The sequence below is a fragment of the Zingiber officinale genome, chromosome 4A (assembly GCF_018446385.1).
Source record: "Zingiber officinale cultivar Zhangliang chromosome 4A, Zo_v1.1, whole genome shotgun sequence".
NCBI classification, from domain to species: Eukaryota; Viridiplantae; Streptophyta; class Magnoliopsida; order Zingiberales; family Zingiberaceae; genus Zingiber; species Zingiber officinale.
The window spans coordinates 1093153-1111591 of NC_055992.1; the positions used below are offsets into that span (position 1 = coordinate 1093153).

At 43.8% G+C, this 18439-nt stretch overlaps 1 protein-coding gene across 3 annotated transcripts; it reads left to right on the plus strand.

The window, feature by feature from the left end:
• Positions 1–2015: 2015 nt before the first annotated feature.
• On the plus strand, positions 2016–9094 carry LOC121969181 (very-long-chain aldehyde decarbonylase GL1-9-like). 3 transcript variants are annotated; one of them, XM_042519137.1, is made up of 3 exons: positions 2016–2633; positions 7723–8292; positions 8471–9094. In XM_042519137.1, the coding sequence occupies exons 1-2, from the start codon at positions 2403–2405 to the stop codon at positions 8266–8268; spliced, it is 777 nt and encodes a 258-aa protein (XP_042375071.1). In that variant the 5' UTR covers positions 2016–2402; the 3' UTR covers positions 8269–8292; positions 8471–9094. The 3 variants fall into 3 exon arrangements, with proteins under 3 accessions (XP_042375071.1, XP_042375070.1, XP_042375069.1); XM_042519136.1 differs by having other exon boundaries at positions 2016–2196; positions 2310–2633; positions 7723–9094; XM_042519135.1 differs by having other exon boundaries at positions 7723–9094.
• Positions 9095–18439: the final 9345 nt, after the last annotated feature.

The following is an 18439-nucleotide window of genomic DNA, read 5'->3' on the forward strand; positions in this document are numbered from 1 at the left end:
TCACGTTCTTTCCCTTTTTTCTCAATACACTTTCTCTCTCATCATGCTTTCTCTCTCCTCAATATCTCTCGTCACATTCGATTTCCTATTTTTCTCTCATCACACTTTCTCTCTCATCATACTTTCTCTCTCCTCAATCTCTCTCATCACATACTCTCTCCTCAATTTTTCTCATTACACTTTCTCTCTCTTCATCCACTCTCATCATATTTTCTCTCTCATCTTCTATTATCACACTCTCTCATCATACTCTCTTTCCTCATTTTCTCACATCGAACTTTCTCTCTCTTCATTCTTTCCTAGTATACTTTCTCTCTCATCATTCTCTCTTAACATATTTTTCTCTCACATTCAACTTTCTCTCACATCTAATTTTTTCTGTTATTTTTCTTTAAGGGTAAAAAAGGAAATTTTGATTGATTCCGATAGAAAATATTCAACTAACCAAACATTACTTTTAAAAGTGATATCCATACCCATACCCATTCCCATTCCACAATACTATGATTCCCATTCCGATTCCTATTCCTAGGAACGAACCAAACACCCCCTAAGTCTCCTCTGACGGGGCGGTGCAGCATGGGTATGGTGATTGGAACATGAAATATTATCCTATAAATTTTATACGTCAAAATTCAACACATCTCAACACATATTTTTCTATATCTTGGCTGATACGGTAATGATGAAAGACCCTATCTTACTTTTACAATAAAAATTAAAGGAGGTTAAAATTAAGATCATCAACGCTTAGAAGTCATTTATCGATCAGACAAGTATATCCCGATCGGGAAGAGAAAAGTCTCAATCCGAGATCACCTTTGACTCAACCATAAGCCGAGCACCCGACGCTCAACTAAAAGGACGACAAAGAGCCGCTCGGCCTAGCAGCAAACTTGACATCAGCCGAGCACGCAGACAGCGAACTTCCGGCCGAGCGGCTATCTCGCTCGGCCCGACAACAGATAACACTTGGACAGTGGACTTCCAGTCGAGCGACTATCCCGCTTGATCCGACTGCAGACAGCACGTGGATAGTAGAATTTCGACCGATCGGCTATTCCACTCGGCCAAGTAATAGACACAGTAGGCTATCTTTTGATATCCTTTTGAGAGTTAGTATCGCTGACAGACGGCATGGTCAGATAGAGGATCGTACGGCGGAAACTTTCACTGTCACTTCAGCCTGTTAAGGTACTATGTCCGGAACACGTCTTTTCAGGAAAAACTTTGAGATGCATGCTCACCTTGGAAAACGTGCACGTGCACTACTGAAACCCTATATAAAAGAGGATCCGAGTATCAGTGGAGGTATGCGATATTTACTGTTGCGCTACAGTCTTCTTGTTGCTTCGCTATTTGCTTCTTCTTCTTCGTCGAACACTAACTTAAACGTCGGAGGACTATCACCGGGGACTCTCCCTTGTTTGGCACTGACGCCACTTGTATTGGAGGTTAGTGCAAAGTGCACAGGAAGTCAGTGGGAGCGTCACATCCCTAGCATCTATCCCATCGACTTTCGAATAAGATCATTGGTCATCTATACTAATTGCTAGTAGTCATATATAATTTATTTTTCTGTATTAATCTACTGATGAATTGATATAAGTATTAGGCTAAACGAATCCTCTTTTACCATATAGATAACAAAAATTAATGTCTAAAATTAGACTAGAGTGGTGACGAAAAAGCTATGCATATTCATATATTATCGATTTGGTTTACCATGTAGAAACAACTACATATCATTCTTAATAAAATTTAGTAAAACTTATGAATTTCTTTTTATTTATTTTTTAAATTTCTCTTTCTCTTTTTATTATTTTTTTAAATTTCAATTCCCGTCTTCTCCTTAAATCCTTCCCCTATCAAATTTTAGTATAAATTTGATGAACATATTAAAAAATAAAATTGATAAAATTTTAAAAGTTCAATTAAACTATTTTCCAGAAGTTGCGGAACGGTAAACTATGATCTCACGATGACCGCACGATCCAACCAATTTGCCACTTGTTTTCTTGGGAGAAATGCAGCGGGAGAAAACACGAAACGAAAATGGTTCCACCGACGACGCTTTTCTGATTCCTGAAATTCCGATAGAGAGGGCCGAGGGGGAAAGCGCCGTTTGCATTTTCTCCTCCTGATCGGAACTCCAACTCTTCGAATCCCTTCGGGCGTCGGATCTGCCATTTCGAGGTAACTGCAATTTTTCGTAGCCATCGCCAAGTTTGATCTTTCTCGCACCACTGTGAGAAATTGCTGGATCCGGAACGGATGCCGTTGTAAAGATCCATCTTTTCCCCTTCCAGTGACCACAATCTGTCGCGCTTCATACCGATTTCTGAATTCCTCGGTGAAATAGGAGTTCTTTTTTTTTTCTCCGGATCTCCATTGAGTCAAAGATGGTCTTCTGGGAAGGGTACATCAGTGATGAGTTGATGGGCACCTTTGCCCCCGTCGTAGTGTATTGGCTGTACGCTGGACTGTATCAGCTCCTGCCTTCCCTGGACCAGTACCGATTGCATACTAGAAAAGAACAGGAGCAGAAGAATGTGGTGCCTTTACCCTCTGTGATTAAGGGAGTTTTGCTTCAGCAGCTGGTTCAGGCCACGGTTGCAGGGCTCATGTTCTTGGTGAGTAGTTGAATTCCTTCCGATGTGTTTACTTCTTTTTGTGTGTTCTTTTTTATGGTCAATGTCTCACTAATGAGTCTAACTAGTATTAGAATTTGATATTTGATGAAATCATAATTATGTTGAAACTTAAAGTTAATAGGCTTTCTTATTAGATTTTAGTAGATCTGGCAAATATACTCCAGAATTGGGTTTGATATGATCCTGCCACTTCTCAGGTATTGGTTGCTAGTGATCTAATACTTCTTTGTCATGAGTTAGAAACACAATGTCCACCTACACACCATGGAAGCAAGAACATCGAAGGAGCATGGGTGTAGAAAAACAAAAATAAATAAATAAATCAACAAATTTTACATGGCTCAGCAAGCTTGCCTTTGCCTACGTCCATGACTATTATGCCACTGTCATAAATCACTAACACTGCTGCTACAATATAATCCCACTGACGGTTTTACTCATTCTTTTATCCGACAAGGAGTCTAGGATTAACAAACATACTGCATCCTGTAATTATCCCATGCCATATATAAGGGGGGTTACAACTTCTGAAGACTAATTAGGGAACACCAGGTCAGATTAGTAGAACACCTAGTACATTTGGCATGGTATCAAGTCTATTGATCATTTGATACACAATTGGCTATCAATCGATTTGGGTCAGCTTAACACTTGGTAGGGTTCTAGTATGAAGTCTGGTTGGTGATCCCATTGAATCCTAGTAATGGTGTGCTGCTCTTGCACAATCAGCAAGCTTACCTGGGAACATGAATTTCAAACCTCCACATTGTGTATGAATCCCACATATTCCATGATCTACATACAAGTACAATCTTACTTGTACGCTAATAGGAAATATGATGTGAATGAATTATTTTTTTTAAATCTCTTTTGTAATTATTGTCCTTGATCCTAACTCAAGGTATAGAAAAGTATACAAACTATTAAAGAATAGAGAACTCTACATTTTTTCCAGCTCTTGTTTACTTAAAATATTTGTACACTATTGAATAGAATAATTGGTAATATGGGATCCAATAGTTCATTAATATACTTAAGGTGTCAATGGCAAGTCTATATTCCTTAGGATCAATATTTGTTCTCTCTAGTTCTTCATTGATATTGAATTTAGGAAGGTAGTTAAAATAACATTAATGTTTGGATCACTAAATGTAGTTCTGGGGTTTTTCGGTTTCTTTGTTGTCACCTCTGCTCTAATTTTATGAGTCTACTTTTCGTGCATTCTTGTTTTATTTGTCATAGAGAGATATTCTAATCATCTCATTTTCTCTTTTTTTAGAGAAATATTTTTAAATTAGCTTTTCACATTACACACAAAAATGAAAAATACCATGCTGTGCAAGATTATCCCTTTTAGGGTTTGGTAGTCTATAAATGACATTGGACGCTTGTTATTTGCACACTAGAATTTGTGGAAATTTTCATATATAAAGCTGTCTCTGCACTAGCCATTTATATGTTATGCAGGCTATTGCAGTTAATGAGAATCTAGATATGAGTTCAAGGATAAACTGAGTACCAATCAAGGGTTCATGTAAACTTTCTAAATCATATGATCTTGTTAACTGAAATGAGTTGACTACAAGTAGATTTACTGGTACATGGATTTGAGAAACATTACTAGAAACACTAAAACAGTTCTGACTAATGATCTTCCCCAAATATAGCTCAATAACTAGATACATGTTTTGGCTATATCGTCATTAGTGTGAATACATCTTGTTGATGTTTGTGTTGCTAATTTGGCATGGTTCATTAAGCAAGGCAGTTGTTTTATCGTTTCCATGTGTGATCTGATCTTGGAAGATTTGAGTAGAAATATGTTTGATTGTTAAAAAACATCCAATCATCTCAGTGCATAAACTTTAATAAGATCTGTTTTGCTTGCTGAGGTTATCAGGTTAGCCTTAGGTTTATATCTTTTTGTATCAGGGATTGAAGAGTATTTAAAAATGTTACTTCAGTATGGTTCCTTGTTAATTTGGACGATCAGTAAAAAAGAAATAATAAAGTCATGCAATTGTGTCTTTAGCATTCTAGGAATGTTCAATTTTGTAAGGATTATAGTTAAAAAAAAAAAAATCATATTTCTAAGGTTAAGTTGCTAAGAGGTAATAATAGACAAGGAAAATAATTTCATGGTTAATTTTGAAAGGGAAATATGAGGCCATCTTAAATGATGAGGGAAATATGAGGCCTGTTCATAGTTGGATTTCTTCTCGTACTAAATTTATCCACTTTAAACTGAGATTTAGGTATATTTCTATTGTTGAATCCTTAGCAGAGTAGTAGAATATTGGAGATTTTCTGGATTATATTTCCTATCTTTGAAAACTGCGTACTAACCATTCAGAAAACTTGTCTAAGTCCTGAATCAATGAAGCCTGTTGACACTATTTTTCCTTCTTGATACCCATAACTGCATGCTTAACTTGTAGGACTTCTTATCTTTAGTTCCTTACAATATAAGTTGATGCTAGCATTACAATGTCATCACTATCACTGCAGTGAATGTGCATTGGTTGCTTTTTAGGCAATCATTTTACTTGCATCTTATATTGGCATTCAGCAAAAGTCTATTACAGTGTTGTTATTTAACTACAGAGTTAATAGATCACAGACTTTAGGGAGAATATTGACAGTTGGAAGAAGTGTGGGTGACTGTTCTTTCCCACTATGTATATGCTAGTAATGATCTTTGATATTTTAGTTCCTAGCAAGTCAAGTGATAACTTTATTTTGTCCTCATTGTTAAGTCAGTTCTAAGTTGTTGCAAATGACCAGACACCAATCTGATACAACCCTGTGTATGCCTTGGGATAAGATGGATTTGGGCAACGACTAGCTAGGATGTTTTATTATACGTGATCAGATCTTGGTTAGGATTGGCTAGAACATTTCTTTCTGTTACAGTTGAACTCTGAAGCGTAATTATGAAATCAGTACCAAAAGCTTGGATCTGGACCCTTGGCTTGATCATTTTAATATATTAAATGTGCCTAAAATTTGGAACAAATTACCCCAACGGATTTTTGAATAGCAATGTGAAGCAGCTGAATATGTACAAACTTTTTGGAGCCAATTCAAACCTCTAATTCCCTAGTACGAATATCTTATGTGATTTTAAAGAAATCTCAATATTTTAACGCTAAAGAATCCTCATCTTGCTGCCTAGTCTTACCAATCCCGCATAGCTATCACTGTCTTTCACACACCTGCCCTCTTCCCCTCTTCTAATTTCTCTCTCGATCCCCTCTTTCTCCCAATCCTTTTGCTGTCTCTTCCACTAACCGTGCATATTACTGTGATTTTAATTGAAGGTTTTAGATCACAGATCATGGATTTTCAAATAAAACATTATAGATAAGAATATTTACTTAGATTTAGCTTTTGGGAGTATTATAAACAATTGACTAACATGGTATTAGAGCATAAATCATGACTTCAACCTCTCTCTATATTCTTCTATTTCTCTGTGTTATTTTTTAATTCTCCTGCTGTGTGATTATGCTTGCCATCTCTAATACCTACTCTTTTGAACCATTTCCTGCTTTCTTATAATTTTGGTCACGGCCAAAGCCTGATCTCATTTATTTGTGAGGAAGGAGTTAGATCACATTCAGGGTTCAATAGGAATTTTTTGACATTCAGGATCCTCAATTTGGTTATATGAGAACCTTTGTTAAACACATGCAATATGGAAGTTTGGAGGTATTGCTGTTCATGTTTATAATTTGAAGGCCAATATATCAAACAATTGATATGTGTTTAAGTACAGATAAAATTTGGGTAAAGTGAGACAAGACCCATATTGCTTCTTTATCCATTAACATGTTTGGACATTTTGAACCTGCACCGTCGTTCTGAATCATCCTGCTAGGCAAAGATGATGAAATAAAGTCACAATAAATTTACTTGTTAGTTAGAGTATCTTAACAAGAATTGAGTTGTGCGGCAATGACTATCAAAATGTGTCAGAATAAAAGGGCACTAATGAGCTATGCATATAAAGAGCTAGCATATTTTCCCATTGAAATATTCACTGGATTTCACAACCAATGGTGTGATGGTTAAATTTGCAGAAAATTTAAATAGACCGTGAAAGAGATTAAATTTGATAAAGTGAGGCTGATGATTGGATGATGATGTGGGGTCCTTGTAAAAAGCCCAAACCTGCTCGTAATAGTTAAAATGATTATAAGTTGGAGATGAATCCCAATTTCTGAAGTTTGCTTTTTTTGTACTAGGTTGTGTATTAGTACACTCAATATGTGTTTAGATATGCCAAACTCAGGTGTATGCATTGTGTATTAGTACACGCAAGATGTATGTAGAATTGTAGATATCCCAAATTCAGGCATACATATTGTGCATTAGTACGCACAAGATGCATATAGATCTTCCAAACTTGGGTAGTCTATCTATCGTTCATACTGAAAAGGTGGTATCTAGTTTGTAATTCATTATCTCAACTTTGTAGTTTACAGTTGAAGACTAGGGGTATATGGTGATTAAGTAATCATGGCTGCTTTACTTTTTCCAGTCATTTGGAGGGAAGGAAATGGAATAGTTCAAATTTCATTTTAAGTGAATCAATATTAGAAAAGAGATGACATTCTCAATTATTTGTATTCATGTGATGTGCAAGTTGATGATATTGCACTCCTTTCTCTTCTCTTTTTCTTTCCAAGTAAATAAGAGAAATCTATTTTTTTTTTATTTCATTCAATGTCTTTTCATGTCTCTCTTTTTCCTGGTATGACACTTCCATATCATGAGCTGGACACCCATTTGTTTGCCTGTCTAATAAAAGTAATCACTTAATTCTAGGCCATATGCTACTGTTCATTCTTATGACACCACCATTGAGAAGATTTAGGAAACTCACGAATCTACTCCTTCAATAAACAAATCAATTAATGTAGTCGTATTATATATGTTCATACTCTGTGACTGTGGTTGTACACACACATGTTGTGGTATTGTGGATGAAAATGATAAGACTAGGTTCCTTCGTCGTAACATATATAAAAAACAGAAAACTATGGTCTGATTCTTGATTTTGCAGGTGACTGCCAAGCCAAGTTCAAGTAGCTTAGCTCAGCCACCGTTACTCGTCCAATTGATCCAAATCGCGGTAGCAATGTTCATAATGGACACATGGCAATACTTCATTCATCGATACATGCACCAGAACAAGTTCCTGTACCAGCATGTCCATTCACAGCATCATAGACTTATTGTTCCTTATGCTATTGGTGCCCTTTACAATCACCCACTGGAGGGACTTCTTCTCGATACCTTTGGTGGGGCCATCTCATTCCTGATCTCAGGGATGACTGCACGAACATCGGTCTTCTTCTTCTGCTTTGCTGTAATGAAGACGGTGGATGATCATTGTGGCCTTTGGCTACCTGGAAACATTTTCCATATCCTCTTTCAGAACAACACTGCCTACCATGACATCCATCATCAACTCCAGGGCACAAAGTACAACTACTCCCAGCCGTTCTTCTCGGTATGGGACAGAATGCTGGGCACCTACATGCCTTTCAGCTTGATGCACCGCCAAGAAGGTGGATTCGAGGCAAGGATACTAAAAAAGATTACTTGACATGTTCAAAGACAGATTTCAGTGGTATGCATAAAAATATACCAGTTGTTGAGAATCTATGCAGTTCAATTCTCTCTCTCAAAAAAAAAATAATAATAAAACAGTAGGACGTTTGATTCTTCATTTCTGCTTGTTTCAGTCTCTTTATTCAGCTCAATTGTTCAGTCATTGCCACTGGCTCACACACTACATGTTCATCTAGGAATTCTGAGATTCCCAACTTCATTAATGTTTCGAAATTTACTTGAATATCCCGAAACTTGTGGATCAGAGTTTTCTTATGTAATTTGTGGGAAATTGATGTAGAGAAGAGGCAACCTAAAGTGTAAGATTGTATATTTTTTTTCCCCTTTCCTTTTAAACCTTACAACTTGTATCTTGGTGTGAGGATGACATCCTAACTAATGATTCCAGCAACCGAAGGCCACAGACTTCTCCGGCCCTCACAGCACCTACTTCACCATGATGAAGTGTACGATACATGGATGGTTTATCGATCTAAAGTTGCTAGATTTGGCAGAGGCACCACCAGTTGCATGAATCTCACAAAGCCATATCGTTGTCTGAAAGAGACATGTCTGTAAAATAACACCTGGATCACTGTTCCTCCACATGGATCTGTACCTCCATGGTTATGTCAGGAAGCAATGCAACAGCGCCACCATCTTCCTCCCTGTTCTTTATATCTATGTCTGTGAATTAACTTTAATTTGGTCCCCGCATGGCTTGTTCCTCGTTTTATGAACTAGTTAAAGGCAGAGAAATGTAATTCAGGAACCATGGAATCGTGTGTAACAAAATGTAATGAGAAAAAACTTTTCCTTTGTAAGAGATTGTGATAGCATTTGCCATTGATGATGGCAATTAGATTCCAACATTTCTTATGGTTACACTGGGTTTGGTAAGATGAAATGGAAGGAAAATGGTCTACCAATAGAGAAAGAAGGGACTGCCTAGTAGATGATTTAAGTAAACTAGATGAGGAAAGGGAGTCAAATGTGTCTAATGAATTAGGCAAACCGAGCTAGCCAAGCTGAATCGACTAGCCAAAGTGCCAAACTGAGTGAGTAATTAAGTAACATGAGAGAAATAATGAAAGATCAAATGTGCAAGGGTGACTACACAAAGTGATAAAGGATTAATCTAAATTATAAATGTTATAACTTTTAACTTGGAACTAGGAATTAGAATGTTAGCGGTCACACGTAAGGAATTTTAAAATTTACATTTGTTATCGGGTACCCGTAATCGCTAAATATTGAACCCAAATTCCACAGTTTAGATCCTCAATCGAGCCTCTGAAAATTTTATTATTATTTTTAGTAATTTCTATTTTTATGGAATTAGGATAATTTCGATATTTCTGATATTTATGGGTCATAGTTTATCTATATTAGTATCCTATTCAAGATTTCTTTTTCTAAAAAGATCTTTTTTATTTTTTCTACAATATTAGAATTGAAGTCCATATATTAGAATTTCTTTCCTTTCTTGATTATAAAGTCTAAAGACATATGTATAACTATATGAGAATTAATCCTTTTTTTATTAACAAAGTTTTTTTTTCTAGTAAATCCGATGAGTTTTTCTTATTTTTTGACGTTCTCTTTGTTGGGATCTCGTGACTGGCTAGAATGGGGATTGAATAGACTAGGTAACCCGGCCGCCAACTTGATTTCTTCTCTATAAGGTTAGTGCGCAAGCGGAATTACTACTAACTAAAGAAAACAATAAGAATAGAACACAAACTCTAACACGACCGATGTAACGTGGTTCGAAGATTGCTTCCTCCTACTCCACGACTTGTCCTTGAGGTGGACAATCCCTCAATCCGTCGGTGGATTAGTCCCTGTCAATCTCCGTCTAAACCTTTCTCCTTCTCGGTGGAGCAAACCTCTCATAAGACACTCTTCTTCTTTACAAGATTGAGAATAAGAATTAGAAGAAGAGTGTTAGGCTTTGAAAGCTTGGAGGCCAAGACTAGGAGTGTATCAACAAGATCAGTAACCTCCTTCAATGCCCTAAGCTTCCAATATATAGAGTGGAAAGAGTTGATTACAAGACAACTCATTCCCTGCACACCAGTCGACTACACTTCCATCAGTTGACTGGTGCAACCGTTGGACAAAGCCAATGTCTACTTGGCAGAATCAAGGTTTCTGCCAACAGTCGCCAACGGTCACTTAACAGTCGACTGGTAAAAGTAACCTCCTTCAATGTCCCAAGCTTCCAATATATAGAGAGGGAAGAGTTGTTCACAAGACAACTCATTCCCTACACGCCAGTCGACTGGTGCAACCGTTGGACACAACCAACGACTACTTGGCAGAATCAAGGTTTCTGTCAACAGTCGTCAACGGTCATGATCCTGTCCGAACCAAGAGTCAGTGGACGCTAGGCACGTGGCGCTCTCTGCTGGATCCTCGAGTGCTCCGGCGAACCTGCAACAAAACCGAGCCGGGAGGGGTATCCCGGCGACGGTCCTCCGACGCTCAAGTCAGGCGAGGAATGACAACAAGGTGGCCTCAAGATGAAGACGTGCATACCTCCGGTGAAGAAATTGAGGCCTTATATAGACCCCTCGAAGAAGCCTGGGCGCGCCAATCAAAGCAATCACCTGCATTTGACCATGCCCAGGCATGGGTCTGTCAGAAGGGCCATGCCCAGATATGGATCCGTCAGAAAAGGCGTCCCTGAGGCCATACTGCTACTGTATCAACCTTTCCATGATGTGACGGCAAGATCCTCCATCGTGCGATCTTGTGTACGGCCTAATCATCAGACATGCTTCTACCGATATCCCATATCCCGAGCCGAGCGCATAGGCCGCTCGGCCACCTTTTTGTCCCCTCGCCCTTATTTTGTCCGGGCGGGTTGCCCGCTCGGCTCTTTGGCCCCTGCCGTTCGGGCTCCCGGTCGGCCCTTCGATCCTCCTGCCTTGGCGTCGGACACCCAACCCCATGGATGGGTTATCTCTAACTCCGCTCGGACCAACCCGGCTGATCGGCTCGGCCATTAACCGCTTAGTCAGCCCTTCATCGGTTCTCAAGCTAAGACCCTTCAGGAAGTGGGTCCCCCATTCTTACTGCCGGATCACTTGCCTTCCCTTCAAGTCTAGTCGAAGGAGGCAGTGAGTCCGACTGACTGGACTATATGTGTCCGAGCGGGCGGTCGCCGCCTTTCCGTAGCTTATATTCTTCCTTTTAGCCGTTCGGCCCTTATGCCGGATTCAGCCGCTCGGCTCTTCGTTTCGGATGCCTTGTTCAACGTGGACGTTTGCTTGCTTAAATCTTCTCGAAAATCGCGTAAATCCTTCCCATTAAGTCACAGCATGCGCGGTATGACGCGCATTAATTGCGCCTAGTGGCAAGGCGCCACGTGGCTCTTCTCACGTGGCGGCGATGCTTAGTACGATGGGACGCGATTGCTTTGAAATAGATGGTCGGATGGGGGCCTCGTCTTTCGTGACCTGCATCCGACGGCGGAGGCCAACCAACCTCGGCAATATAAAGCTTCCGTCTTCTCCCTTCGCCGCATGCTTGCTCGTGCTTCCTCCGTCTGCCTCCCCTGCCGCTGTAGCCTCCGACGATCCAGTCCCAGTTTCCGGCTGCTACCTTTTCCCCGGTGATCTTTTCCGCCCGTTTCCTTCTCAGTGAGTCTTCTTCCTTCACTTACTAGGTTTTCCCTGCCCATTTCGCCTCTTTCGCTCCCCTTCTTTCGATTTCTTGCTATCCTCTTGCCCCTCCGAGATGGCAAGTTCCTCTGAACCCGCCACCAACGTTCACGGTCCCTGGTATATGACCATGGAGAGTCGGCTTGATGAGGAGGGTGCTCGGCGCCTTGTTCGGACGTATGGGATTCCCAACAACTATGAAATAATTATAGCCGACCCGACTGACCGACCGCATGATCCGCCGATCGGCACAATCTGTTTCTTTTTAGACCAATTCCAAGGTGGCCTTAGATTTCCTACCCATCCCTTTATTGTAGAGGTTTGTAACTATTTTCGCATCCCGCTCGGCCAACTTGTGCCGAATTCCTTTAGGCTGCTGAGCGGGGTGGTCGTCCTCTTCAAGCTGCACAGTATCCCTCTTGACCCCAAAATATTCCACTTCTTCTTCTACCCCAAACAATCCGAGCCGGGCACTTTCATTTTCCAAAGTAGAATAGGCTTTAAATTTTTTGATAACATGCCGACCTCCAACAAACACTGGAAGGAGTTTTTCTTTTATATCCGACTTCCTGAGCGGCCAGCATTCAACTAGGTGGCATCATTGTACAACTCAGGAGCTCAAGTTCGTAAGCAATCCTATCTTCATGCAATAACGGTTGTCCGGTCACGATACAAGATCGATTCTTGCTCAAGGGTGTTATATATTTTTGGGTTATCTCCCGTTGGCCAATCTTCCCTACCGTATGGGTAAGAGACTCTTTACTCCCTTCACCTTTTTATCTAACTGATTTTAATTTCTTCTATTATTCTGAACTAGTTACAAGCTAATCTAACTCAAGGCCGTGGAAATCGAGGCGGCCACCAAAAGGAGCTCGCCGAGCGGGTCTCATCCCACCGCCCAAATAGACGGAGAGGGGCCGCCCCTGAAACAGATGTTGCCCCATCCGCTCAACGGAGGTTGAGGCGGATCTCGCTTCCTGGCTCCCGCCGAGCTGGAATCTCCGTCCGGGATCCACCGCTAGAACTTGCGAAACGTCAAGAGACTCGTCCTCCGCCACCCCAAGAGGGGAACCACATGAGCCGATCGGCGTAACCGCCCGATCGCACGCGCCGCAGACGGGACTCGTGACATCGCCTCCTCGCAGCCCCACCGACTCTCCTCCCGGACTCGTCGCCGCTTGCGTCGGTTGGGCGAAACTTCCACCATAGGGCGACTGCAGCTGAAGAAGCGCCGACCGGCCACCCAACCATCAAGACCACCCTCCGATTCCCATCGGAGGAATATTTACTGTCCGCCGATCGGCCCTCAAGCCCTGTTCACGAAATAACCTTGACGGGCCCGCTTGCCAAGCTTTTTGAGGACGCGCAGATTCAAGCGGCCCTCATGACGCCCAAGCAGCTTGGCGACAACAACATGCAGCAGGCCACTCAGGTATTCATTTTTCTTCCTGTTCCATGCCACTATTTGATTCCTGATTTCATTATTTTTTACTGGTCGAGCAATCGCCACTAGCCGGCTAGCCGAAAAACTTCAATTGTCGGGGGGTCCGTCGGCCGAGCGGGAGAAACAAACCCTTGAGGCCGAACAGAAGAAGGCTGCCGATCTGGCTGCGGAGGTGGCCCGACTCGAAGACTTGGTGAAGAAGCGGGGCGGGGACGTGAAGCGAGCCAGTGGCCGGAAGAGGCGAGCGATTGCTGATCTGGATAAAATGAAAGTCGAAGTCCCGGCCCTAGATCAGCAGTCTAAGAAGCTAGAGGCCGAGCTGAATGCCGAGCGAGAGATCCGTTCGGCAGAGCGCACAAAGGCCGAGGTGGACTTGAAGGCTGTTCAAGACACCTTAACCGCTTCCCGAGCGGCACTCAGAAAATATAAAGAGGGTGAGCCGAGTCGCCTAGCAGCCGCGCGCCAGGAATACCTCCACTCGGAGAGGTTCGGCCTAAAATTCGGTGGCAACGTCTCTTCCACTTTCGCCGAAGCGGTCAAGGTCACCGTGACATACTTGAAGAAAGGGGGCCACCTTCCCGAGGGAATGCATATTCCCGCTTCCGACCTGGCGGCCATGATTGATGATATTCCTGACGCCTTCTTCAGCTTTGAAGACCCTGAGTGAGGCGGGTTATTTCGAGTACCTTCTGTATTTCATCCGCTCGGTGGATGTAAAATTTTTGTACGTGCCGTTCGGCATAATTCTTCTTCTAAAGAAACGCTGCTCCTTTGTTTGTTTTCCTACTCATTGTCCATAATATTCTTCTGTTTGCTTAACGTTGATACTTAGAGTCAGTCCCGCTCTTAAGGGTTCTCCTTCACGCGTCCGATCGGCTTGGCACATTGCATAGGGTCCGAGCGAGGTAGCCTACTCACTTTGCACGTATCCTGCCTGCGTGAAGTCCACAAAGCCGAGTATCGAAGGACCAACTCCCAATCGGGCCTGAATTTTTATAGCCGTTCGGCGCGGCTCTCGATTTTTAACGACGGTGCTCGTCGGCGCGGATGTTTATAGCCGATCGGCGCGGCTCTCGATTTTTAACGACGGTGCTCGTCGGCGCGGATGTTTATAGCCGATCGGCGCGGCTCTCGATTTTTAACGACGGTGCTCGTCGGCGCGGATGTTTATAGCCGATCGGCGCGGCTCTCGATTTTTAACGACGGTGCTCGTCGGCACGGATGTTTATAGCCGATCGGCGCGGCTCTCGATTTTTAACGACGGTGCTCGTCGGCACGGATGTTTATAGCCGATCGGCGCGGCTCTCGATTTTTAACGACGGTGCTCGTCGGTCTTCCGCTCGGAGGGTTTATAGACGCCGGCTCGTCTCTACGGTTTAACGTCTGGGCTAGACGGCCTTCGAGGTTGACTCCTTACCAGGTCAAGCGACCTTGGCCTTCATATCCCGCGCTTGAACAATATTTATGCCCGGCCGAACAGCACGGGTCATTCGCTTGCGAACCTGATCGGCAGGGAGGCTTTCACTATTCGGGTGCTTGGCTCGGATAATCCCTATGCCCCTTTTACCCAAGAACGTACTCCTGGCCGACCGGCTCCGGCCTTCGCTCCAAGCACTAACCTCCCTCTATCATCCTGAGCAGCGCAGGGCTTTGGTTTCCTTCCTGCCACACTAGTATGCAGCCCGGCCGAACTGCTCGGGGTCTTCGATTTCGAATGCTGCTTTTATTCTATACGCAGCCCGGCCGAACGGCCTGGGGTCTTCGGGTTACGATGATAATGCCTTATATTCGATCTTTTTTCATCTCTGCATTTCAAGTATTTAGTCGAAAAATGAAATACACAGGGTGATTTACAGTGATACACCTTTCACCCCGCCCGGTAAGGCTGGAGGTGGTTCACGCTCCACGGCCTATCTAGCTGCCGTCCGTCCTCATCCTCCAGATAATACGCGCCCGAGCGGAGCTTTTCGATGATTTTGAAAGGGCCTGCCCATGGAGCTTCAAGCTTGCTGACGTCGCCGACCGGCTTGACTTTCTTCCAGATAAGATCGCTGACTTGGAACGATCTGGGAATTACGCGCCGGTTGTAGTTTTGCTTCATCCGCTGACGGTATGCCATCAGCCGAACGGACGCCTTTGCCCTCTCCTCTTCTACCAAGTCCAGCTCCATGTTTCTTCGTTCGGCGTTGTCATCATCATAGCTCTGGATCCTGGCTGACTCAACGCCGACTTCGACCGGTATGACAGCCTCACCGCCATATACCAAATGGAACGGTGTGACTCCCGTCCCTTCTTTTGGCGTCGTTCGGATAGCCCAACTCCCTCCCAAATGGTCGAGCCGAGAGCGCAGAATACGAAGAATTTCCCGGTTGGCGACTTCGGCTTGACCGTTGCTCTGAGGATAGGCCACGGACGTGAAATGTTGCTCAATGCCGTAGCTTTTGCACCAATCCTCTAACATCTTCCCTGTGAACTGCCGCCCGTTGTCGGACACTAGTCGGCGAGGGATGCCGAACCGACAAATGATGTGTTGCCAGATGAATTTTTTAACCATCTGTTCAGTGATCTTTGCCAGCGGCTCGGCCTCTACCCACTTGGAGAAATAGTCTACCGCCACTAGTAAAAATTTCCTCTGCCCGGTCGCCATCGGAAATGGACCCACAATATCCATTCCCCATTGATCGAACGGACATGAGATGGTTGATGCCTTCATCTCCTCTGCCGGTCGGTGGGAGAAGTTGTGATACTTCTGGCATGAAAGGCACTGTCCGAGCGACATCTGTTTGTAAAGTTGGCCAAAAGTATCCGGCCAAGAGGATCTTCTTGGCCAATGAGCGTCCGCCCGGATGACCCCCGCATGATCCTTGATGCACTTCCTGGAGGATGTAGGCCGAGTCCTCCGAGCTTACACATTTTAGCAAAGGGCGCGAGAAAGCTTTCTTGTAAAGCTGATCTCCGATGAGTGTAAACCGACCGGCTCTTCTTCTGAGGAGCCGGGCTGCATATTCATCGGATGGTGTGGTGCCCGAACGGAGGAATTCTATAATAGGTGTCCTCCAGTCACTTGGAAATGCGAGGCCTTGCATCCGGTCGACATGCGCCACCAGCAGCGTTGCTGAACGGCGACCGGCGTTATTGAGCTCGCTAGTTTGGCTAACTCATCGGCAGCCTGGTTCTCCGTTCGGGGGATCTTCTGAATAAGCACCTCTCGGAAAGTAGCTTTGAGTTTTTCAAAGGCCTCAGCGTAGAGTTTGAGCCGAACACAGTTGATTTCAAAGGTGCCGGAAAGTTGCTGAGCGGCCAACTGTGAATCAGAATAGAGTGTCACCCGAGCTGCTCCCACATGCCGTGCTGCCTGCAATCCGGCTATGAGGGCCTCATACTCTGCTTCATTGTTAGTAGCTTTGTAATCTAGCCGGACGGATAGGTGCATCTTTTCTTCATGAGGTGAGAGTAGTAATATTCCGATCCCACTTCCAAGCCGAGTGGAGGATCCATCCACATATATTCTCCACATAGCTTCCGGCTCTGGCCTTTGCACTTCGGTCACAAAATCAGCCAAGGATTGGGCTTTAATCGCCGAGCGGGGCTGATATTGGATGTCAAATTCACTTAATTCTGTCGTCCACTTGATAAGCCGTCCAGACGCTTCTGGATTCAACAGCACTCTTCCAAGTGGACTGTTCGTCCGGACAATAATGGTATGAGCCAAGAAATACGGTCGCAGGCGCCGAGCGGCTAGAACTAAAGCAAAGGCCAACTTCTCGAGTAACGAGATTCAGCATCTTTTAAAATGTGGCTTAGAAAGTACACCGGCTGTTCTTCGCCGTTCGCCCTCACAAGTGCTGAGCCTACAGCATGTTCAGTTGACGACAGATACATATAAAGTGACTCACCCCCGACCGGCTTGGCTAACACTGGTAGAGAATTAAGATATGTCTTCAACTCTTCAAATGCTCGGTCACATTCTTCATCCCACTGGAATTTAGTAGCCTTGCGCAGGATCTTGAAGAATGGCAGGCTCCGGTCGGCGGTTCTAGAGATGAATCTCGATAGAGCGGTTATCCGACCGGTCAACCTTTGCACTTCTCTTGTATTTCTTGGGGGCGGCATGTCTTGCAGTGCTTTAATCTTGCTGGGATTTGCTTCAATTCCCCGCTCGGTCACTATATACCCCAGAAAACGCCCTCCTTTGGCTCCGAACAGACACTTTTGGAGGTTTAGTTTGACTCCATATTTGCGCAGCGTTCGGAAGGTTTCTTCCATATCCTTGAAAAGATCGGCCGCTCGAACGGATTTGATAAGAATGTCATCCACATAAACTTCCAGATTCCGCCCGATCTACTCCTTGAAAACCTTGTTCATAAAGCGTTGATAGGTGGCTCCGGCATTCTTCAATCCGAACGGCATCACATTGTAACAATATGTGCCGTCAGCCGTTACGAAGCTTACTTTTTCTTGGTCTTCTCGGGCGAGCGGTACTTGATGATATCCTTGGTAAGCATCAAGCATGCAAATTAGTTCACAGCCGGCCGTGGAGTCCACCAACTGATCTATCCGGGGCAGAGGATAAAAATCCTTGGGGCATGCCTTGTTTAAATCTCGAAAGTCGATGCACCTCCACTTGCCGGCCTACCGAGACCAAGACTACGCCTGCATCGCACTCGCGATGTGGCCGGCCTTGAAGTTTTTCCACCGCCGGATAATGGCATTCGCCTACCAAGTCCCTTTTTCTCCGCTTCATCGGTCTAGCGTCCGGCCGGACATGCAATTCATGCTGCGCTAGGCGGCGAAATTCCAGGTAACTCATGTGTCGACCAAACGAAGACATCATGATTTCGTTGGAGGCATTGAATCAGCTTCTCCTTCTGTTCTTTCCCCAGATCAGAGGCGATAAAAGTCGTGGCCTCCGGTCGGGTCGGATGGATCTGGACTTCCTCCTTTTCATCATAAATTAAAGCAGGAGGTTTCTCGGTTATGTCGTGTACCTCAATTCGGGGCGCCTTCCGAGCGGAACAAGCTTCTGCTCGGATCATCTCTATATAGCACCGCCG